Source organism: Amblyraja radiata, chromosome 4 (assembly GCF_010909765.2).
Source record: "Amblyraja radiata isolate CabotCenter1 chromosome 4, sAmbRad1.1.pri, whole genome shotgun sequence".
NCBI lineage: Eukaryota > Metazoa > Chordata > Chondrichthyes > Rajiformes > Rajidae > Amblyraja > Amblyraja radiata.
Window position 1 is genome coordinate 67,448,075 of NC_045959.1, and position 25,559 is coordinate 67,473,633.

Genomic DNA, 25,559 nt, shown 5'->3' on the forward strand with positions numbered 1-25,559 from the left:
CTGGCCCTGTAAGGCAGCAACTCCACCGCTGCACCACCTTGCTGCCCCAACTTCTGGAAGTCTGCGGTTCTACTTCTCTGCTATAGCCTGGCCACCCTTTGTCAGAAGAAAGAGGAGAAAGGATGGAGATTACCAGTTAGTTACTAGGGTTGGACAGTAGATGAATGTCAGCTTTAATGTAATAATAACAAGAAACTGCAGATGCTGGTTTACACAAAAGGACACAAATTATTGGAGTAATTCAGCAGGTCAGGCAGTATCTCTGAAGAACATAGATATTTGACATTTCGGGATTGGGACTGAAGAAGGGTCCCAACCTGAAACATCGCTTTTTTTATGTTCTCCAAAGATGCTGTCTGACTGTCTGAGTTACTCCAGCACTTTGTGTCTTTCTTGAGTGACAACTTTGTCATGCAGATAGATAATGGAATTCTGTTGGGAGACAAGTGAGTGGAAATCCCTGAGTGGAAATTAAACTGCAATTGAAAATCAAAATAGCTGCAAATGCCGAAAATCTAAAAACAACCTGAAAATATTGCCAACGACCCCCAGTATTAGTTAAAAAATATATATAAAGTGCAATCCACTAAAATATTAACTTTATCAAAAAAGAGGTCAACAAATCTTAGATATGAAATATTATGGGAGAGGCAAGGAACCGCAGATGCTGGTTTACCAAAAAAAGACAAAGTGCCGGAGCATCTCCAGAGATGCTGCCTGATCCGCTGAGTTACTCCTGCACTTCATGAAATATTAATTATATTTGTCTCTCCACAGATGCTGCAGAGTTTTCCCAGCATTTTCTGTGTTTATTATGGATTTCTAGAATTTGTAGATTAATAGTAGTACTACAATAATAGTTTAATTAGCTTCATTCACCATTCATTGATGAAAAGGAAAATAAGTTTAAAAAAAGTTAAAAGAGGTTGTTCCAGGCCCACCAGTTTATTTTACTTGTCTAGGGAATTGACAACTCAAGTGGATTGTGGCAAATGCAATAAAATGGCTTAATTTTGTTGCAACAAAGGTGATAAAGTTTGACACAGAGGTCACAAATAATGTCTGACGGGGGAGTAGATGGTGGTGGTGGTGGTGGCAAATGCTGGAAACTAAGTCAGGCCAAATATGCTTGTTTGTCCTTAATTATCTCGTGATCTTAATTGTTTAGTCTTGGCCTGAACTTCATATGATTATTTTTGGCTTGCTTGGGAAATTTACCTCTGAGGTGGACGGAGTCACTTGTACTGATTTTCTTGTTAAATAAAATTTTCTCTTTTTTCTCTTTCCCCTTTTTGATGAAATGTCTTGTTTCACATGGTAGCACCTGATGGAAATCACGATATGGATTTGTGGGAAATTGTTGCCTCTGGTCCACATTGTGATGGTCAACTGTATCATTGTATTAACTGCATGTCAAGCAGCTTGTTAGGATTAACATTTTCTTGGAGATGCTTGGATTTCAAAACTTGATATATGTTTAGCTGTGGAGTTTTTCTTTGCCACAGTCTAAGTAAGATATAAAATATATACTCCTTAAGAACAGCATGTTTTATGTATATCTATGGAGAATAAAAGATCGCTTGATCGCATGATCGCTTATTTGTTTTCTTTTGTGCCCTTTAGAATGATTGAAGAACGTGGGAGGACAGAAAATATCATGGCCGAAAGAAGACAATTGTTTGCAGAAATGAGTAAGGACTTTGGATGCACAGTTTTGTTGGGATGGGAGGGGCATACAGAGTATTTATTGTCATCAATCCAGATAAACATGTTTCTTTCATTGGGAAATATTTGGGCATTATTTCTTCTTGTATGATCCTAACTATATTTCCATTACTTTCATGCAATTTTCTTCTGTGATTTAATACTTCCTCTTGCCATGGATACCTTTGATATCTTGATTTGTTTCCATTAAATGCACACCAAGCTTATTTTCCTTTCTCAATTAAGTTTATTTTGTAGATATAAGGAAATGCAGATGCTGGAATCTTAATTAAACACACAGTGCTGGAGGAACTCGGTGGGTCAGGCAGCATCTCTGGAGGAAAATTATGTTCAGTAGCTTTGTTTATTTTTAGCTAGGTGTCTTACGTAAGCCATGAAGAATTTGCAATTCAAACTTGAAAAATCCAAGACAGTAAGTGATTACCGTAAAAACCAAGAGCATTCAGGTGACACAGTACAGTCGGTGCTGCTTAAGAGGAGATAGTAATTGGTTGCTATTCAAAGCTGATCTGCGTGGAGGAGGTTCAAATGAAGGGAGATTACAAAACAGCAGAAGAGAGGAGGAAAAAACAACAACAAATAATGCAGTAGCTGTGAGACGCAAAACACTGTAGTTGCTGGAAATCTGAAATAAAAGAGATGTTGGAATTACTTAGCAGATCAGCTGGCTTCTGCAGAGAGAGAAAACTGAGCCTGTGTCAGAGTGATTACCTCAGTGTCCCTATGTGGCCTTAACATCGGTGAGACCACGTAGGCTAGGTGACCATTTCGCTGAAATTTGCGCTAGGTCTGCCGAAGCCTGTTGGATCCACCGGTTGCTAACCATTTTAACTTCCCTTCCCATTCCCATACCTACTCTTCTCTCCTTAGCACTCTTCCATTGCCAAAGTGAGCTACAGGCAAACTGGACTAGCCGCACCTTATATTCCATTTGGGTACCTTACGGCCCAACACTATGAACATTGAATTCACAAATTGAAATTGAACGATTTCATGTAATGCCTCCTACCCCCTCCTGTAAACCCCTCCCCCTCCAAACTGGAGCACACTAATTTCTCCTACCATCTCCTACCCCACCCCCTCCCTCCTCTTCCCTCTACCAGCCAAACATGCTGAAAATTGTTAAATGCATTGCTGATCTATCTATCTATCTATCTATCTATCTATCTATCTATCTATCTATCTATTATATAAAAGTCTGTGCCTGTCGCCTGCCGTCCGTCCGGCTGCCTTTCTGCCTTTTGATTAGTTTCCATCGTGTGATGTCACAATGCCCAATGCTCGCAGATGTCCAATCACAATGCCCAATGCTCGCAGATGTCCAATCACAATGCCCAATGCTCGCAGATGTCCAATCGGAATGGATCCATTTACATGGACGGCTGCCGGCTGCATTTCTTCCTTTGATTCACTGCAACTCCGAAACCAGACGCAGAATCGCCGACATCTTTTCCATTTCGGTAGAGATTTCACTTTTCTTTCTAAGTATCCGCTCCTCATTACATTTCGTCGTGTTTAAGTACACGTTTTTAATCAAATCCTTCCCCCACCCCTAATATTTCAAAAATAAACTGGCTTCTCACCCATAGAAGCAGCACTAGCCCCAGCCCCTGGTGAACGTTCCATCGTGTGATGTCACAATGCCCGATGCTCACAGATGTCCAATCGGAATGGATTCATTTACATATACCTTTGCAGGAGCCCCAGCCCCTGGTAAACGTTCCATTGTGTGATGTCACAATGCCCAATGTTCACACATGTCCAATCGGAACTTAAGAGGGAGTTAGATGTGGCCCTTGTGGCTAAATGGATCAGGGGGTATGGAGAGAAGGCAGGTACAGGATACTGAGTTGGATGATCAGCCATGATCATATTGAATGGTGGTGCAGGCTCGTAGGGCTGAATGGCCTACTCCTGCACTTAATTTCTATGTTTCCCTCTCATCACCCCTCTCCCTCTCCCACCCATCCCTCTCTCCCCCACCCCCTTCCCTCTCTACCCCATCCCCTTCCCTCTCTCCCCCCGCCCCCTTCGCCCTACCCCTCTGTCCCTCTTCCACCACTCCCCCTACCCCTCCCTCCCCACTCTTCCACCTCTCCCCTTGCCCCACCCCTCTCCCTCCCCCACCCCTCTCTCTTCCCCTCCCTTTCCCTCTCTCCCCCACCCCTTCCTCCTACCCCTCTGTTCCTCTTCCACCACTCCCCTGTCCCTCTTCCACCACTCCCGCTACCCCTCTACCCCTCCCTCCCTCCCCACTCTTCCACTTCTCTCCTCCCCCTCCCTCTCCTCACCCCTCTCCCTCTCCCATCCCTCTCTCCCCCACCCCTTCCCTCTCTCCCCCCGCCCCCTTCCCCCTATCCCTCTGTCCGTCTTCCATCACTCCCCCTACCCCTCTCCTCCTTCCTCCCCTCTTCCACTTCTCTCCCCCCACCCCCTCCACTCTCCCTCCCCACTCTTTCCCCTCTCTCCCCCACCCCTCTCCCCCTCCCTCCCTCTTCCCCTCCCTCCCCATCCCCCCCTCCCCCACATCTCTCTCTCCCCGTCCTCCTCTCTCACCCCCTACCCCGCTCTCCTTTCTCTCCCAAATCTGTCCCGTTTCCTCCTCCTCCTCTCCCCTCCCTCCCCTCTTCTCACCCCCCACCTGTGTGTTTCGGGGGTGGTTAATGTGACTGTGATGCCGCAGCCCCCCCCCCCCCCCCCCCCCACCAATATTTCAAAAAATACTGGCTTCTCACCCATAGAAGCAGCCCCAGCCCCTGGTGAACGATCCATTGTGTGATGTCACAATGCCCAATGTTCACATATGTCCAATCGGAATGGATCCATTTACATATGCCTTTGCAGGAGCCCCAACCCCTGGTGAACGTTCCATCGTGTGATGTCACAATGCCCAATGCTCAAAGACATTGTTGCCATAGAGGGAGTACAGAGAAGGTTCACCAGACTGATTACTGGGATGTCAGGACTTTCATATGAATAAAGACTGGATAGACTTGGCTTGTACTCGCTAGATTTTAGAAGATTGAGGGGGTATCTTATAGAAACTTACAAAATTCTTAAGGGGTTGGACAGGCTAGATGCAGGAAGATTGTTCCAGATGTTGGGGAAGTCCAGAACAAGGGGTCACAGTTTAAGGATAAGGGGTAAATCTTTTAGGACCGAGATGAGAAAAACATTTTTCACACAGGGAGTGGTGAATCTCTGGAATTCACTGGCACAGAAGGTAGTTGAGGCCAGTTCATTGGCTATATTTAAGAGGGAGTTAGATCTGGCCCTTGTGGCAAAAGGGATCAGGTGGTATGGAGAGAAGGCAGGTACAGGATACTGAGTTGGATGATCAGCCATGATCATATTGAATGGTGGTGCAGGCTCGTAGGGCCGAATGGCCTACTCCTGCACTTAATTTCTATGTTCCCCTCTGCCCCACCCCTCTCCCTCTCCCACCCATCCCTCTCTCCCCCACCCCCCTTACCTCTCTACCCCACCCCCTTCCCTCTCTCCCCCCAACCCCTTCCCCCATACCGCTCTGTCCCTCTTCCACCACTCCCCCTACCCCTACCCCTCCCTTCCCCTCTTCCACTTCTCTCCTCCCCTTACAGCCCACCTCAATACCCCACCCCTCTTCCTACTTCACCCTCTCTATTCGTCCCTTCCCTTCCCATCTCTCCCCCACCCCTGCCCCTCTGTTTCCTCCTTCACACTACACTCCCCCCCGGACCTCTCCACCACTATCCCCTACCCCTCCCTCCCCTCCCTCCCCACTCTCTGCCTCTCCTCGTCCTCCCCCCCCACCCCCTTCCCTCTATCCCCCCACCCCCTTCCCTCCTATCCACACACCCCTTCCCTCTCTCCCCCCTCCCCCTCCCCCTACCCTCTGTCCCTCTTCCATGCACTCCCCCTACCCCTCCCTCCTCCCTCCCCACTCTTCTCTTTCTCCCCTTTCCCCCTCCTCTCCTCCCTCCCCACTCCTTCCCCCTCTCCACCCACCCCTCTCGCCCCTCCCTCCATCTCCCCTCCCGCCCCATACCCCCCCTCCCCACGTCTCTCTCCGATCCCCTCTCTCACCTCTACCCCGCTCTCCTTTCCCTCCCAAATCTGTCCCGTTTCCTCCTCCTCTTCCTCTCCCCTCCCTCCCCTCTTCTCACCTCCCCTCCCCCTACCTGTGTGTTTGGGGGGTGGTTAATGTGAGTGTGATGCCGCAGCCCCCCCCCCCCCCCCCCGCAAACGCCGTTGACCAAGTGCAGACCCATTGGGTCTGTTTCCCTTAGTTAATATATAAAAGTCTGTGGCTGCCGCCTGCCGTCCGGCTGCCTTTCTGCCTTTTGATTCGTTCCATCGTGTGATGTCACAATGCCCAATACTCGCAGATGTCCAATCGGAATGGATCCATTTACATGGACGGCTGCCGGCCGCCATTCTTCCTTTGATTACCTGCAACTCTGAAACCAGTCGCAGAATCGCCGACATCTTTTCCATTTCGGTAGAGATTTCACTTTTCTTTCAAAGTATCCGCTCCTCATTACATTTTGTTGTGTTTAAGTACACGTTTTTAATCAAATCCTTCCCCTATCTCCCCCCCCCCCCCCCCTCTCCCCCCCCCACCCCCCCAATATTTCAAAAATAAACTGGCTTCTCACCCATAGAAGCAGCCACAGCCCCAGCCCCTGGTGAACGTTCCATTGTGTGATGTCACAATGCCCAATGTTCACATATGTCCAATCGGAATGGATTCATTTACATATGCCTTTGCAGGAGCCCCAACCCCTGGTGAACGTTCCATCGTGTGATGTCACAATGCCCAATGCTCAAAGACATTGTTGCCATAGAGGGAGTACAGAGAAGGTTCACCAGACTGATTACTGGGATGTCAGTACTTTCATATGAAGAAAGACTGGATAGACTCGGCTTGTACTCGCCAGATTTTAGAAGATTGAGGGTGTATCTTATAGAAACTTACAAAATTCTTAAGGGGTTGGACAGGCTAGATGCAGGAAGATTGTTCCAGATGTTGGGGAAGTCCAGAACAAGGGGTCACAGTTTAAGGATAAGGGGTAAATCTTTTAGGACCGAGATGAGAAAACAAATTTTCACACAGAGAGTGGTGAATCTCCGGAATTCACTGGCACAGAAGGTAGCTGAGGCCAGTTCATTGGCTATATTTAAGAGGGAGTTAGATGTGGCCCTTGTGGCTAAAGGGATCAGGGGGTATGGAGATAAGGCAGGTACAGGGTACTGAGTTGGATGATCAGCCATGATCATATTGAATGGTGGTGCAGGCTCGAAGGGCCGAATGGCCTACTCCTGCACTTAATTTCTATGTTTCCCTCTCATCACCCCTCTCCCTCTCCCACCCATCCCTCTCTCCCCCACCCCCCTTCCCTCTCTACCACCACCCCTCTACCCCTCCCTCCCTCCCCACTCTTCCACTTCTCTCCCCCTTCCCCTCCACTCTCCCTCCCCACTCTTTCCCCTCTCTACCCCCACCCCTCTCCCCCTCCCTCCCCATCCCCCCTCCCCCACATCTCTCTCACCCCCTACCCCGCTCTCCTTTCCCTCCCAAATCTATCCCGTTTCCTCCTCCTCCTCTCCCCTCCCTCCCCTCTTCTCACCCCCCCCCCCCCCCCCCCCCGCAAATGCCGTTGGGGAAAAAGACCCAACGGGTCTGCACTTGGTCTAGTATATATATATATCTTCCACAGCTCTGCCCTCATCAACATTTTTGGTCACATCATCAAAAAACAATCAGATTCATGAAACATGATCTTCCAAATACAAAACTGTGCTGATAATCTCTAATTAACCCTTGTCCATCTAAACACATCTTATCATGTGTCTTATCCTTCAGAATACTTTTTAGTAACTTTCTGACAGATGTTAGGCTCACTGGCCTGTAGTTCCCAGGCTTACCCTGTAGCCCTTCTTAAATGGAAGCACAACATTTGCCACTCACAGAATAAAGGCCTGCCCAACTGTCCTGGTAACAACCTTGTGCTGAGTCTTGGGGGCTGCACTATGCTTCGAAGGAAGATGAGATGTTCTTTCACTAGACTTATATTGGATTGCACTGGAACGGTGAGGGAAGCTGCTTTGCCGAGGTTTACTTGCATTTTGTGTTTTCCTTTCAGCATCTGAAATCTTGCTTTTAGTTTACTGATGTTTCCTTTAACTGTGAGAAGGCATTCCTGATAGTAAAATCCAGATCAAAGATCCAGAGGAAATCTATAATCCCTGCCCCATTACCCTCACATGCGTCATTTCAAACTATTTTAATCCCTTCCTTAAATTATAGGATTGCCTTCAATGGAAATTCTTCCTGACAGCCAACTCTAGCATATGTCAGTGACTCACTTTGTGATCCTCGCTGCCTTTATAAGCTAACATTGTTTTTAGCTTCGTTGTCCTGCATGACCTTTTAGGAATCACATCAGCCAGAAGAACAAAGTCATGAATAATTGCGTATCTGCAGATTTTGTGCCTGGTTAATTGCTGAAAGCTGCAGAATTAGTGGATTGCCATGGTAGTCATGAGGAGAATTCATTAAATCTGTTAAAAGAGATTTAGCTGCTAATTATTTTCCGAGATTAAGAAATCAGAATAGAAAGGTTTTCCTTTTCGAAGGTTTCCTTGGTTTGGTTTCAAAGGAATGAAAAGCACATAATTGCATAATGCAACTTGTATTAGTCCTATACATTGACACAGTCTAAAAGTATATAGTTTTACATGTTGATATCAAAGTAAGTTTGTTCACTAAATTAATACATTTGACTGCGTGACATATTTTCTCACATTTTAAAGAGAACTGCTCATTTCTATATTCCACAGTGTATACAACACCCCCCCCCCCCCCCACACACACACACACACACACACACACACACACACACACACACACACACACACACACACACACACACACATCCAAGATCAGAGTTTTATAAGTGTGTAGAATTATATGTATAAATATCATATCATGAATATATTCCTACAGCTCGTATATGAACATGCCTCAGAGGTGATCATATTTAAATAAGAGTTGGCAGTGTAGCTTTTGGCTGAAGGATTTGGATCTGTGGCACATGGGATAAGGATTTAGCAATTTTGCTCTGAGAAAAAAAAACTTCTCATTCAGAGAGAAACATAGACAATAGGTGCAGGAGTAGGCCATTCGGCCATTTGAGCACCATTCAATATGATCATGGCTCATAATCCAAAATCAGTACCCCTGTTACTGCTTTTGCCCCATATCCCTTGATCCCGTTAACCCTAAGAGCTATATATAACTCTCTCTTGAAAACATCCAGTGAATTGGCCTCCACTGCCTTCTGTGGCAGAGAATTCCACAGATTCAAACCTCTCTGGGTGAAAAAGTTTTTCCGCATCTCAGTCCTAAATGGCCTACCCCTTATTCTTCAACTGTGACCCCTGGTTCTGGACTCCCCAACATCGGGACTATTGTTCCTGCATCTAGCCTGTCCAATCCCTTAAGAATTTTAGGCTTCTCTAATCCCTAAAGGCCCTGTCCCACTTATGTGTCCTTGGCTCGCAAATTACGCGACCACGTCGTCGCGTTGAGGCGCACGGGCATCGTGTGGCACTATGCAGCTGAAATTTGTTTTCGCTTGCACTGGAGCAATCTTCCACTGTATTTCTGTATCCTTTGGGGATCTCAAGAAAAAATGTGCAAGTCTGCTCATCTGATTTTCTCTTGATTATTTTGTAGCATTTTAATTGTTCTGGTATATTTATTCTTGTGTCAACAATACTGGTTTGGAAAAAGTTCCGATTTTTTTTAGTTCTGTTTATTGTCACGTGTACCGAGGTACAGTGAAAAGCTTTTATTGCGTGCTAATTAGTCAGCAGAAAGACTATACATGATTACAATAAGGCCATTCACAGTGTACAGATACATGATGAAGGGAATAACGTGAATAATGTTCAGTGCAAGATAAAGCCAATAAAATTCGAAGGTAGTCCAAGGGTCTCCAATGAGGTAGTTAGTAGTTCAGGACTGCTCACTTCAGTTCAGGATTTGCTCTCAAAACAACCATGTTTAACCAGTTTGGATTCTTCTGTTCTAAAGTAGGGTCTCAACCTGAAACATTACCTATCCTTTTTCTCCAGAGATGCTGCCTGACCCGCTGAGTTACTCCAGCACTTTGTGTCCATCTTAGGTTTAAACCTAAGATAAACCTAACCGTCTGAAGAAGGGTCTCGACCCGAAACGTCACCTTTTCCTTCGCTCCATAGATGCTGCCTCACCCGCTGAGTTTCTCCAGCATTTTTATCTACCTCCGATTTTTCTAGCATTTGCAGTTCCTTCTTAAACATTAGATTTAAATCATGTCTCTCTTGGAAAACATGCGACTGAAAGCACAACATTTTAGATTGTTGTCTTTGATATTGGTCGCAGATCTCAATCGCTACATCATATGTGTGGATGATTGGTTAGCCCATACAGATCAGTGTCACTGTTATGCACAGTTGCACCACTTCTCGCAGTTTACAGCTCCTTGCTGCATTTAGAAGCTAATCCAATCTCTATATTTAAGAGGTGAAGATACTTCTAATTTTCCTTCGGCCCCCAGGAGCAGAGAGCAGGCATGTGCATTTGGCTAATGTGTATTTATCATCATATCATATACCTATAAAAAGTCTGATCTTGTATGTGTATTTAGTTATTTGTGTGTGTGTGTGTGTGTGTGTGTGTGTGTTCACATCTTCTCGAAAAAACAACGGTAACATTTTAACATATTCCGGTAGAGATTTCTCCCTGGAGTCCAAAATCGCCTTGTCTGAAAAATTCATCCTTTATTTCTCCAGTTCTTAATTAAACTCTTAAAATCTGAAAAAGCTTTGAAAAAAAATGGCTGTCTTCTTGCTCACCATGTCACCCCCCCCCTCTGACCACTCCCCCCCCGTACTCCGGCCCTGCCTGGAGCTCCAGAGCCTCGAGCCTGGAGACCGCCGGGAGCATTGCGTTCGGGAACCAGCCCTCACCTGTGACGATGCGCCACCCCTCCACCCTTCAAATTCTACCCCCATCCCTCTCTGCCCCCCCCCCCCCCCCCCCCGCTCCCTCTCTTCCCCCCACGCCTTCCATGGGGGGCTACGGGTAGGGGGCAGGTGCGTTGGGGGAGCAGACCACTTGGTCTGCACTTGGTCTAGTATATATACTTAAAACTCAAATACTGCATTCATGTGCATGTGAAGACTTACTGTCAGGAGCGCCTGTTTGTTTTGTTGGATTATCTTTATGGCCACCATGTTCAAAAACATGCCTGTTGTCATCGTATTACTTCACCTGCTTGATCAGGTCCCTCCTGCCCCTTAGTTGAGGTCCCCTGCCATTCCCCCACCACTGCAGCCTCCTCTCAGTCAGCAGTAACACTTCCCATAAACTTAAAGACAGTGACGTTCAGTGAGGTCAATGGCTGGGGAGGCACTGGCTAGTATCAGAGCCAGATTTACACACATATAAACCTGATAGAGGTAGTTTAAATTCACCATGCAATTGGCAGGTTGCACAATGACTATCGTATGTTTCATATTTCATATCAGCATTCTTTACAACACATGCATACAGGTTATTGATTGGGGACGGTCAGCTATGATCACAATGAATGGCAGTGCTAGCTCGAATGGCCCCCTCCTGCACCTATTTTCCTGCACCCATTTAATATATTTCTTATATTATTAACATAATTTAACCTTATAATGCAGCACACTAAAAAGATAAACACAACACTTTAGAATTTAACGTTAAACATAAAAACATTCCCCACAGCGGAATCAACGTTCCGACTGTGAGGGAAGGCACCAAAATTGAACAGGCCCCGACCACGGGTGAACAGAGGAAGAGGACTGAACCTTGTAAGTTCCTCTGTTCACCCGTGGTCAGGGCCTATTGAGGCCTCTGCAGTCGCTGCTATGGCCAAGAGCCTCAGAATCAGCACTTCCCTACCGGAGACCGCGGCTTCCGAAGTCCACAGGCCGAGCTGGGCCAAGATTCAACACTGGCAACCCCCGCGATGTTAAGGTCAACGGGTCAACGCCGCCCGTGGCTGGAAAGTCAGCGCCGCCAGCGGTGGAATGCAGTACTGCGTCGCCGCTGTTGAAGCTAGCTAACGTGGAGGGAGAGCGAGGTAGCGTCAATTATGTGGGCTGAGTAATTGACGCTCGCTCTTCCTCCACTGGGCTCAAGACACGCCCCTTTGTGAGACAGATGTGATTGCTGCCTTCCCTGGAGCTTTTCCATTGCAGTTTTATGTGAGACCAGCGAGCACAAATTTAATATCTTTATATGTGAAATATGTTACCTGGACTATGGAAGGTAAGGACATGTAATGAAGGGGGTTACAAACATTACTTTGGTGACATTCATAGAGATAGTAACAGGCACATGCTTATTGCCCGCGCACCATGCAGTTTCTGAGGGGTTGCGCAATCAGAGGGGAGGCTCAGCTCGTCGCTGCCTCACCTCTCATCTCTCCCTGTATTTGCAGCGGAGCTGTGAAAATTTTGCGATTTTGACTATAAAAAATGATTAGATTCATATAGAAATGACATTTATAACACAGATCAGTGGAAAAATCTTTATATTTATTTTATTATTATTTTTCTTTACTTTTCTTAACAGCTATTTTCATTGGGAGTATGACAGGTGAGGCTCTGCCTCCCCAGACCGCACGTCCCTGCTTAAAGAGTATGGCTTATCTTGTCGTAGAGCTCAAAGAATTGGATACAGGGAACTTAACTGCTGTGCTGAATGCTGAGTGCCATTGGAACTTACAAGATGCCAATCGGGGCAGTGCCACTTTTAGTTTGGCTTTACACAGGGAAATTTAACAATGTTATTCTGTGAATCTTGTATATGAAGATCTTGATATTGGTGTAGCTTCCATAAACAACACTGAGGTGACCCACAACACGGCTTAATGCTATTTTAAAGAGTAGTAAAGCACTTGCCTCCCATGAATTTATGCTTTATGTATAGTTTTACACACCTGGGAATGTGCTTAATAGAAAATGAAAGTTAACAAAATAAAACCCAGAATCAAATCATTCTGATAGCTAGGAATGACATTGGCAGCAAGGTGTAACTTGAAATATTATGGAAATTTTTAGCATATTGTTTTCAAGAGAGAGTTAGATTTAACTCTTGGGGCTAACGGAATCGAGGGATATGGGGAAAAAGCAGGAACAGGGTACTGATTTTGGATGATCAGCCATGATCTTATTGAATGGCTCAAAGGGCCGAATGGCCTACTCTTGCACCTATTTTCTATGTTTCTATTAAGAAATGCAGATTTATATGTAAAACAAGGCAGAAAGTTAAAGCTTTCAGTTAAGTCAATGTAATGCCAGGGTATAAGATTATGAACTGGTTGGTAAAACAGCAATTTATACATGGTATATGACGTTAAAAACTGAATAGAAAGTGACAATTATTTTTTTAAGTGAAGGAATGAATCCAGCCAATGCAGTTTTACTTTGACCCATATTTTCAAGAATTCCTTTTGGATTAATGCTCACTCACCTCAAAGAAGTGGATAGGAAGCCATCAATAAAACAGGAGATTGCATTTATATTATGCCTTTCATGTCCTCAGGATGGTTCAAAATGATTCACAGTTAATTAATTCTTTGATGTACAGTCATTCTGCTTTGGAGGGAAAACAACTGAAGGAAATGACAAAGTGAATTGAATGGAAATAATGAATCACTCGAGGGACTGTGACTGAAAAATGTATTGCATCTATATATCCTTAATTACATTTCATAAATTCCACAAAGTACATCATATATAATTTTTTTATTTTATGTGAAGTAACTTGTCAAATGCATTGCCCAATTTAATCAGAGTAAAATCTCACAAACAGAACTTGGATAATTAACCATTTAAACTACTTGGTTAAGAAAGAACTGCAGATGCTGGAAAAATCGAAGGTAGACAAAAATGCTGGAGAAACTCAGCGGGTGAGGCAGCATCTATGGAGCGAAGGAATAGGTGATGTTTCGGGTCATGATTTCCACTGGTTTTGGATGGAAAAAAAATGTTGATGACAATATCAGACTGGTGCCATGGCATATTCAATGTTCAGAAAAAATACAATGTTAATTTTGCAACTCATCTGGTCATCCGAGCTTCTGGAAGGCAATACCGCATTGGTATTGCAGTACAATTTATAGAATTTTACACAATTAACTCCAGTGAAGGACTGTAACTCTCAGCTCTGCAATGCAAGGGCAATAGAAGAAACATCCTCTTGAGCCTGTCTACAATGAATGAATGAATGTGTTCCAGTCTCTCTCTATATACATCGCTTCCTTAAGACATCACAAGGTGCCAAACAACTAGTGCTATATTTTGATTTGCCATTATTTTACTCGCATAAAGAAATGTTACGGTCAATGTGTGTACAGTAAAGTCCCCAAACAGCAATTTGCTTAGTGACCAAACTCTTTTCAGTGACCCAATTCAGGGTAATTATGGTTAAGTCACCAGGCAAACTCCTTTTGTAGGATTTCGAATGAATGAATACGTTTATTGTCATTGCACAATACTGTGCAACGAAATTCCATTACATCTCCTCCGGTTAAAAAAATACAAACACGACAACCATTGACACATATGTACACTTATTAATAAAATAATAAATAAGTATTTAAAAAGAATTTAAAAGAATTTGGCGGCATTTCTTGGAATTACATTTTGCTTCCCCAGTGTTCTCTGTTGGAATTAAGCTCTTTTATCGCACATTCATTGCTGTGATCTTAAAGCCAGTCTGTTTTGCACAAATTCCTATATTGAATGGCATAATACAAACATTGCCTCCAGTTCAATCCTTCGTTGAACCAATTATCAGCTTGCCCCTTAAATCATGAAATTGAGACGTGGGAAGAAAGAAACCAGAAAAAAAGAGAATTAAATAGATGTGCCATTGTTGTAAGCATCTATTTTACATTCAGTCTACACCGCAAGTCACCACGATCTGTTTGGTGAGCCAATTTTCCTCCTTGACAAGATCAAATGCTGGCAGTGACATGGCGAAAGAAAAACAATTCCAGATTGAATGTAGACGAAAATGCTGGAGAAACTCAGTGGGTGAGGCAGCATCTATGGAGCAAAGGAAATAGGCGACGTTTCAGGGTTAAGACCCTTCTTCAGACTGGATGTTATGTGGATCTAGTTAAGGAAGATGGATGGAACGAGTATCTTGTGAACATACGTGCATACTGGTGTGAAGCTGTTGGGCAAAATAGGCAAACTATTCATGTGTGATGAAAACCTAATTCTGTAGAAATCATGTGCTTTCCCAATGGATTTGGTGCTGTCTGTTAAATGTCACTAAATAGGTTGTGACCACATTTTATTCTTCACAGGAGGAGTTGCAGGAAGTTTTGAGATGGTTGAAAGTTAGTAGCTCTTGGACAACCAATCCATTTACTGTTTGTTGATGATTTGTATATGCTGGAAGGAATATTTTGAAGTTTCAAGATTATACCAAAATAGTTCATTCTTAAGCAGATGTTTGGAAAAAGCAAAAGGTTATTTATAAGTTACAATGCATATACCAGCAGATGATCTCCAGTGTTAGCAAGTGCAGTGGGCATGCTCGTTTTTTAAAAACATAGCTCTTTCAAAGAATCAGATGTTTTCCTGAAAAGAAAATCCCATTCATCCCTTCTCAGTAAAGTTCTAAAATCTAAAAATATTAGATTTGAATATGAATATTTTGATTGTTTACAATGTATCTTACAATTGCCTTAATCGATCAGGGCATTGTGTGTGAGATTCTGGAGGTATTATTGCAGCTTTATAACATTTGGGCAGTTGAACTGTCGGGTGCAGTACTGGTCGTTCCCATTACAGGAGGGATGTGGAGGACTGGGCAGGGTGCAGAAGAGATTTACCATGATGCTGGAGTACATTAGAGGGTATTTACTATTAGAAATGGTTAGACAACGTGGCATCGAAAGTTGTGAAAACATGATAGAGGTATGCAAACTTTTGTGAGGAATAGATAGGGTAGACAATCCAAACCTTTATCCCAGAATGGAATTGTTAAAGACTAGAGGGATAGCTTTAAGGTGAGGGGGAGGGGGGGTAAAGAAGTGGTGCGGGGCAAGTTTATTTTCACAGTGTGGTGGATTCCTGATACGTGCTACCTGGGATGGAAACAGATACGATAGTGGTGTGTAAAGGTTTTCAGATACGCACATGAATATGCAGGGTATGGAGGGCTGTTCATCACATGCAGACAGTGTAACCTGCGTCATGTTCAGCATTAAGACCAGTTCCTGTGCTGTTTTGTTCTATTTCTGTATTCAATTATTTGCCATCATTTGTCCATTTAGGGGCCCAAGACTTGGATCGGATTCGTTTATCTACTTATAGGACAGCATGTAAGCTTCGATTCGTGCAGAAAAAATGCAATGGTGAGTATCTCAGAATGCAGAATTATTGGTTACTTCTTCCAGGCTACTACCAACCATTGTGTAACTGATGCAGTTTAAACATTTTGCTGCAAATTGGGTTCCTGAAAGTAAAGTTTTTTTCCCCCAATTTTTTTTTCATTTAGCAAAAAGTCTTAAGCAATACATTGCGCATACAAGCCTACACCTTACCATTCTGTGACTTGGCTACTTTTCATCTGAGTGCCCTACAATAATGTAGAGTCTTTAACTTAGTAAATTATGGTGAGCTTCGCAGGGGAGAAATGAATCCAAGCAGTAATAAAACTCAGGAGGCATAGGGAGAATACATTTAGAACAGAATTTAGAAGGTAAATTCTAATCTGGTAAAACTGACAGGTTTAGAATAACAAGGGCCAATCTTTTGTGCTTGAAGAACCTCATTCAGGGAGCGCAGAAGAATGCGAGCCAGATTTATTGAGTGCAAATGGAGTGCAAATAAACACAGGCTGCAGAGCATGAACAATAACTTAAAATGCCATAAAAGTACACAAAGTGCTGGAGTAACTCAGCAGGTGAGGCAGTATCTCTGGAGAACATTTTGGGTCGAGACCCTTCATTCTGCTTGTTTAACAGCACTAATGCTGTTAAAGAAATGAATTTTAAAATTCAACTGTGTAACAATGGCCCATGAAGAGTCTGGGCCTTAAAAACTGAAGCAAATATAAATCATTAGATTGGGACCACATTTGGTGTTAGTCAAATATTAGTTTTATTTGTGTCACTACCAGAAGGTCTGATGAAGATGGGAGATTTCTGTGCTCTGGAAATCCCTACCAATTCCCATGCCTTTCACCTTTGCTCAGATAATTTCCTCCCCTCCCTCAGCCCCCCACCTTTCCCAAAGAAGTCAAACGTGTGTTTGAACCCCATCGCCCCAGCTTTACACCCATCTTCCGCAGACCCCCTTCGGGTCTGAAGAAGGGTTCCACCCCGAGACGTTACCCATCCTTTTTCTCCAGAGATGCTGCCTGACCCGCTGAATTACTCTGGCATTTTGTGTCTATCCCCAGACTTAATCCTCTCCTCAGTCCCTACCTTTTCAACACCTCTCACTCCTCCCCCCCCCCCCCCCCCCCCCCCCCCCCCCCCCCCCCCCTGTTCTTCTTCCCTCAGCCACACTCCCTTTCTAACCTCCAAGATCTGTTCTTCACCAGTTTCTCACTAATGGTAGAGATGAGATCTTGGCAGGCCATTCCATTAAGCCTTAGACCTCTGCATGGTACAATGCCTAATATTGGGATCTAATTAACTGTCTGAGTCAAGGGCTTCAGTGGGCAAACCTAGCTCGCGGGCCAGAGATTAGATGTCTCTGGTGTGGAGGATGTTTCTCATCTATATTGAAGACTGGGTCAATAAAAGCGATGCCAATGGTGCACAAGGGGCCGGTCAGTATCGTGTTTTGCTGATGTATGGGGACGAGGAGGCTGCAGAGATAACCTTTTTATTGCATTAAAACACTGGGTCATCTGAATACTGCTTGCAAAAGTAATATAAAGCGCAAGAACTCCACTTGCGAGTATCACAGAACAATGTTGCCAGTTATCCTTTGGCAATATTAGTCCGATCCACCATTACAGTGGCATTAGACACAAAAAGCTGCAGTAACTCAGCCGGACAGGCAGCATCTCTTGAGATAAGGCATGGGTGACGTTTCGAGTCGACCCTTCTCTCCAGAGATGCTGCCTGTCCCGCTCAGTTACTCCAGCTTTATGTGTCTATCTTTGGTTTAAACCAGCATCTGGAGTTCCTTCCTACACATTACAGTGGCATTGATGTATTGCAGGTTCTTGTTGTTATCAGCATGTAGCACAGTAAAGGCAATCTTTGCAGCCAGGTCTTGTGGGGACTATTATAATATAAGCAAGTTAAATATTGGCACGATTGTGTTGCTATTGTATGAATGTATTCTGCAATGATGGGAGGGAAGTGGAAATCTCGTCCAAAGGAGTCGGAGGCACAGGCTGAGGAAATGCAGGAGCTGATGTGCCCTTTATGCAGGAGAACTATGAATATTCCTCCCCTCACCGCTATTCCAGGCTACAGGCAGGTGCTCCTGGCAGGTAGTTGCCAAGGAGGGTCTCTAAAAGGACACGTGAAGGCCTGCACTGCAATGTGATTGTGTCCGTGCCCACTCTGCCTGCTCCATTAAGCTGAAGAAAAAGTACATAAACTGTAACATATGGCAGGGACCAGTAACAGTAGCGTGGAATGACCCTGACAGGAGGAAATCGAGAGTGCGTGTGACTTGAAATGAAGCAGTCAAGGCTGATGTGAGGTTTTATTTCAGGTCATAAGAGATCAGCGTTCTCGGTGAGAGTGAAGAATGTGGCATGTGATTTTGCCCTTCCAATTAACCACAGTGCCCTCCATAATGTTTGGGACAAAGACCCATTATTTATTTATTTGCCTCTGTACTGCACAATTTCAAGTCAAGAGAGTTTATTGTCATGTGTGCCAGATAGGACAATGACATTCTTGCTTGCTGCAGCACAACAGAATATTGTAAGCAAATACACAGAACAGTTCAGTTCAATATGCACATAAATAAGCAGATAAGGTGCAATAGGCTGTTACAGTTCATAGTCTGTTGGTAGGCGAGTTTAATACCCTGATGGCTGTGGAGAAGAAGCTGTTTCGGAACCTGGATGTAACAGATTTGATGCCCCTGTACCTTCTGCCCGATGGTAGCGGAGAGATGAGTGCGTGGCCAGGATGGTGTGGGTCCTTGGTGATGTTGGCTGCCTTTTTGAGGCAGCGACTGCGATGGATCCCTTCGATGGTGGGGAGGTCAGATCCGATGATGGACTGGGCAGTGGTTACAACTTTCTGCATCCTTTTCCGCTCCTGGACGCTCAAGTTGCCGAACCAAGCCACGATGCAACCAGTCAGCATTTGAGATTTATAATAGAAAATCACAAGTGCACATTGTCAGATTTTAATAAAGGCCATTTTTATACATTTTGGTTTCACCATGTAGAAATTACAGCAGTGTTTATACATACCCCCCCCCCCCCCCCCCCCCCCCCCCCCTCCCACAGACTATGTCATGTAAATGAAAGTGGTCATGTTTAGTATTTTGTTGCATATCCTTTGCATGCAATGACTACTCGGGAGAAGAATGAAGAGCAGGGGAGAGACAAGACTTTGCCTTCCATCACAGTGAGGAGGAGATTCACTGTGATGGATGTTTGTGTAAATTGTGTTGGTGTGTGTCTTGGTTCTTTTCTTGTTGTATGACTGCAGAATCCAAATTTCATTTGAACTTCATTTGAGGTTCAAATGACAATAAACGGTATTGTATTGTATTGAAGTCTGCGATTCGTGGACATCACCAGTTGCCGAACCTTTGCCATCTTTAGCTTATGCTTGTTTTGGGGCTAGTCCCCTTCAGTTTTCTCTTCAGCATATAAAAGGCATGCTCAATTGGGTTCAGATCGGGTGATTGACAGCCACTCAAGAATTTACCATTTTTTTGATTTGAAAAACTCCTTTGTTGCTTTAGCAGTATGTTGGGATCATTGTCATGCTGTAGAATGTACTGCCGGCCAATGAGTTTTGAGGCATTTGTTTGAACTTGAGCAGATAGGATGTGTCTATACACTTCAGAATTCATTATGCTGCTACCATCAGCAGTTGTATCATCAATGAAGATAAGTGAGCCAGTACCTTCCGCAACCATACATGTCCAGGCCATAACACCCCCACCACCGTGTTTCACAGATGAGATGGTAAGCTTTGGATCTTGGGCAGTTCCTTCCCTCCTCCATACTTTGCTCTTGCCTTCACTCTGATATGTTAATCTTCATTCATCTGTCCACAAGACCTTTTTTCCATAAAGGGGCTGTCCCACTTGGGCGACCTAATCCGCGAGTTCTGGCGCGTTTGCCCTCGACTCATACTCGCAGTATGGTCGACACGAGGTTGTAGGAGGTTTTCGTAACTCTCCTTCATGCTCGAGAGTGGTCTCCGCATACTCGAGGCCTCAGCTAGGTTGCGGCGTTTTTTTTCAATATGTTAAAAAATGCCCGCAAGTAAATAAAGGTCGCCATGGAAAAAATCTATACTTGTTTTACTCGTAGGTTTAGTCGTAGTAGGTCGGCATGTTTAGTTGTAGGTAATCGAGGGTAGTCGAAGGTAGTTGAAAGTAGTTGGAGATAGTCTTCATCATAGTCAAAGGGAGGTTGAAGGAGATCGAAGGAGGTCCAATTTTCCCAAAGTTAATCGTAGCTAGTCGTAGCGAGTTGAAGCTCGTCTTCAACATAGTCGAAGGAGGTCTTCTACATGTGCGAGGGAGGTCTTCAACATGTTATTTTTTAAAACTCTTCTAAACTCGCCAATTAGGTCGCCCAAGTGCGACAGCCCCTTAACTGTGGTTGCTCTTTTAAGTACTTCTTGGCAAACTGTAACCTGGCCATCCTATTTTTGCAGCTAACCAGTGGTTTGCATCTTGCAGTGTAGCCTCTGTATTTCTGTTCACAAAGTCTTCTGCGGACAATAATCATTTACAAATCCACACCTGGCTCCTGACGAGTGTTTCTGTCAGACTGGTATTTGGGGATTTTTCTTTATTATAGAGATAATTCTTCTGTCATCAGCTGTGGCGGTCTTCCTTGGCCTGCCAGTCACTTTGCGATTAGTAAGCTCACCAATGCCCTCTTTCTTCATAATGATGTTCCAAACAGTTGATTTTGGTAAGCCTAATGTTTGGCTGATGTCTCTAACAGTTTTATTCTTGTTTCTCACTCAAAATGGCTTATTTGACTTTCATTGGCACAACTTTGGTCCTCATGTTGATAAACAGCAATAAAGGTTTCCAAAGGTGATGGAAAGACTCGAAGAAAGACTAGGTTTTGAGAGCTCTCTTATACTTGCATTAAGGAGGCACTTAAACACACCTGAGCAATTCCAAACACCTGTGAAGTCATGTGTCCCAAACATTATGTGCCCTGAAATGGGGGGACTATGTATAAACACAGCTGTAATTTCTACATGGTGAAACCAAAATGTATAAAAATACCCTTTAATAAAATCTGACAATGTGCACTTTAACCACATGTGATGTTTTCTATTACAAATCTCAAATTGTGGAGTACAGAGGCAAATAAATAAATGATGGGTCTTTGTCCCAAACATTATGGAGGGCATTGTAAACCCTACGAGTAAATAAAAAAACTTGTTTTTTTTAAGAACCGTGAAAAAAAAGTGTTTATTTTCACTGAATGATGCCCGGATTAGGGGATAATAGCTACTTGGAGAGGTTGGACAGATATGGATTGATTTTTCCGGAGAACCAGAGGTTGCAAGGAGACCTGATAGAATGATACTAAATTATGAGAGACATAGATAGAGTAGACAGTCAAAGTTTTTTCCCAGGATGAACAAATCACCCGGATTGGCTGCGGGGGTGCAGCGGTGGAGCTGCTGCCTTACAGCGCTTGCGGCACAGGAGACCCGGGTTTGAACCAGACTATGGGTGCTGTCTGTACGGAGTTTGTATGTGTTCCCCGTGACTGCATGGGTTTTCCCTGAGATCTCAGTTTCCTCCCACACTCCAAAGACGAACAGGTGTGTAGGTTAATTGGCTTGGTGTAAGTGTAAATTGTCCCTAGTGTGTACAGGATAGTGTTAATGTGCGGGGATCGCTGGTCGGTGCGGACTCGGTGGGCCGAAGGGCCTGTTCCGCTCTGTATCTCTAAAACTAAAACTAAATTAAATACTTTTAGGCATAGCTTTAGAGTGAGAGGAAATCTGGGGCAAGTTATTTTTAAGCACAGGATGGTGAGTGCTTGGAATACGCTATCAAGTGTGGTGATTGAGACCGATATGATAGTGGCATTTAAGAGACTTTTGGATGGGCATATGGATATTTAGTGAATGGAAAGATATAGAACAAAGGAAGAGTCGGCATACTTTGTAACTTTGTCAGCGCCGTAGGTGGCCGCTATTTGTATACCTTGGGTATGCAAGCAAAGAATTCCACTGCGCCTTGTTACATGTTACAATAAAGTATTCCATTCCATGTTGCTTGTTGCACCAAAGTTAATGTCTTCTGCGGGAGATTTACATTAGAAAAAAAGTACTGAGGCTGTCGAGAAATTTCTTGGTGAATTTTGAATTCAGCGAAAGTATTTGATTAAACTTTCCATAAAGAATAAAAGTCGATCTCAAAGTTGTCCGAATTTAGTTGAGAATTATTTTTTAAAGAGCATGATTGTAGAAATAAAAAGGCTTTTGTTGGATGAGTTTTGTCAGGATAGAGTCTTTACTCAGTTGGATATTTGAAAAAAACCGGCCTTACTTTTCTATTTCGCCTCGTTGATATGTATTCAGTCTTTTGTTAAAGAGTGCTGACTTTTGGGGACGTGGAACTTTTGAAATTGTGGGTGAACAGATCAATTCTGCAAAAAGAACAAACAATTATAAATGAAAGTCAATTGTAAGGTCAAAAATGTAATATTAGCATGAATAGCTCTGTAACAATAAAGCTGAATCAGACTCTTAAGATCTTTTCATAGACACAATGTTGAGCATATATAACTAAGCAGAAGCAACAGTCAACAAAGCCATTGAATGTCTAACTCCATTGCTAAAGCAGGTCGAATACAAATCAGGATAATTCGTAACAAAGCTGATTGGACTTTGCTGTTAACTGAACTATGACCAATTTTGATTGATAAAATGATTCCTTTATGCGTATAGCTTTGAGCTATTAGGAGAGAATCGGAAATCCCGGCTTTTAAAACCTGGAAAGGAGTCAGCTTCGCAATATTTCACAGAGACAAACAACAATGCTGAAAGAATTGCGAAGATGCTCATGAAACACTGCTTTGAACTGAATAGTGGGAATGCCAGAAGAGAACACAGGTGCAAGCTACAGACAGATTAAGATTGTTGCCAGGAAGTCATCCTTTACACAGAGTAATTAACAAATGGCTCAGACACCCAAGATGAGTGTTGGAAGTGATTTTTGGAGCATCATTTGCACATTGAAATTGGGAATTAAGCACCTCTCAACAAATTAAAAGTTATTGGTGAAATTACTGTGATAAGCAAATTGCTTTGTAATCATGGACAAGGCGAGGAATTGATGACGGCAGCAACATGTAAGGAAAATAGAACCTAGAATTCTGTTAGGCCTTTACTTCAGGTGGAACAAAAGAATGTTGGCCTGGAGATAATAAACATGTCCACGGAGGTGGGGATAAAGAAATGGAGAGCTAGGTGATGTTGCTGAAAACAAAGATTCTATGACTTTGTGATTGATAAAAGAAGGTGATTGTTAAAGTTTGGTTTCTGAAGGCTTGTGTGGGTTCAAAAAGAACTCCCAAGGCTGTACATTGTCAAGTGAAAAAAAAAAAAATCCAATTCTAAAAATCTAAAATGTAAACGGAAAATGCTGCAAATGTCGGAGTAATGCTGTAGAGATGAAAAAACTCAACGCCATCGATAATCGCTTTAGCACAGAATCCAGGAGTGTTTTTCACTAGATCAATCAAGATTAGAGCAGATTATAATGAAGGAGGAAGGAGGACTGTGCCAAACATGATGCCAAGATCAACCCTTATCAGCCTGCACATAATCTATATCCCTCCATTTCCTGCATAGCCACATGTTTATCCAAAAGTCTCTTAAACAGCACTATCGTGTCTTCTCCACCACCACCCCCAACAATGTTTCAGGCCCTCACCACCCTCTGAGTGAAAACAAAAGGTCTCCCTACAACTTCTGGCATTCCAGAGAAACCAATCACAAGTCTGCTCAACCTCTCCCTGTAGCTAATAACCCTTAATCCAGGCATCATGCTGGTAAACTTCCTCCTCGCCTTTTCCAATTGTCTCCACATCCCTCCTGTCAGGGCCGGATTTAGATGAAGAGAGGCCTAAGCTTTCCACTTGTGAGGCCCCCTCCGCGTTGGTTTTCAGCGCTGGCGGCGAGGCAGCGACCGGACAGCCATGGCAGCCAAATCTCCCACAATTCAAAGCGAGGGCGAAGAAGTGCCCAGCGCCGACCAGTTGCCGTTGCAGTGCGCATGCGCAGGACGGCCGATGATGTGCTGGCTTGGGTTGTGCGCATGTGCAGGGGGGAGGGACGTGCAGGCCGCAGCAATGCGCATGTGGCAAGGCGGCCCTTCCGAGCGGCGGATGAGGTAGCGAGCGGAGCCACGGCGCCCGTACACGATAGCGTGGAAATGGAGATAGAGAGAGAGAGAAAGGAGGGGGGCCCGCCCAGAGTTGAACGTAGGTGTCTCGCTTAGCTGGAGGCCTCCCTAGACCTCGAGGCCCGAAGCTTAGGCTTGTCTAGTTTTAGGTAAATCGGCCCTGCCTCCTTTAATGGGGTGACCAGAACTGCATGCAATACCTCCAAATGCAGCCCACTAGGTCCAATATAGCTTTGCATTATGACTTCTTGACTCTTATACTCAATGTCTCGACCAATGAATGCAAGCTACTATTGTCAACATGTGTTACCACCTCAAGTAAAGGAAATACAAGAAAAGGGATGGGGTCTGTGGCTCCTGTTTTATGAAACTCACCCACTTTCTTCTTCTTTTGTTTAGTGCACTTGGTCGATGTTTGGGAATGTTAATCGAGGCATTCAGAGAAAATGGACTAAATACAATGGATCCGAATTGCTGAACAGTGTGGGCTCGTTTGAACTTATCATCCTCACATACTTTACCCAGCTGACAAACGAATGCCGACCACCCATCAGATAAATGTGGAACATCCCATTAGTTTTTACTGCTGAACTTTCTGCTTGCTGCTTATGAATGGTTACGTTTTCCAGCAGTTTCTTGTGGCAAGTCACTTAGTTTTCAAGTTTTGTTAGTGACTAGACCAAGTGTCACAACGGGAGGGCCTAGTCCCCCAACGCAATATTGCACCGCCCACCCCATAGCCCACACAGGAAGCCTGGTTACCCAAGGCACTATTCCACCACTCCCCCATTTTTCCCCACGGCAAGCCTTGTGTGTGTGGTGTCCCTCCCTCTCTCTTTAATATACACACACACACACCACACACACACACACACCACACACACACACACACACACACAACACACACACCAACCACATATATACATCAAATTCTGAAGTAACTTGACAGGAATGACCATGGACAAAGGGCGTAATGTGATGCAAATTGTATGCGCTAACCGTTTTTGCGTAGGTCCCCCCTTTATCCCAAATCTTGGTTTTTTTTTAGTTTAAAAATGTTAAATTTCTTGTAAAATATAACATCAAATGTGAAGAAACTTATAGAAACGACTACGGGGAAAAAGCTGAGTAAAGATACTGGCAAAAACTTTTCGCACTATTGTGGGTACCGTTTTGATTATTTCCTTGTTTTCACAGAC

The 25,559-nt window shown here is 44.1% G+C and overlaps 1 protein-coding gene across 3 annotated transcripts in view; it reads left to right on the forward strand.

Moving 5' to 3' along the window:
• dtna (dystrobrevin alpha) overlaps positions 1-25,559 on the forward strand; it is a 182,359-nt gene that overhangs the window by 21,715 nt on the left and 135,085 nt on the right. For 2 of the 3 annotated variants that reach the window (XM_033019688.1, XM_033019689.1), the window contains exons 2-4: positions 1,624-1,691; positions 16,083-16,163; positions 24,760-24,975. Coding sequence is in view for 1 of the 3 variants with exons in the window: in XM_033019687.1 (XP_032875578.1) it covers positions 24,973-24,980 (8 nt within the window). In the remaining 2 variants the exon portion in view is untranslated. Of the gene's footprint in view, positions 1-1,623; positions 1,692-16,082; positions 16,164-24,759; positions 24,981-25,559 lie in introns of all 3 variants that reach the window. The other variant, XM_033019687.1, reaches the window with a different exon arrangement.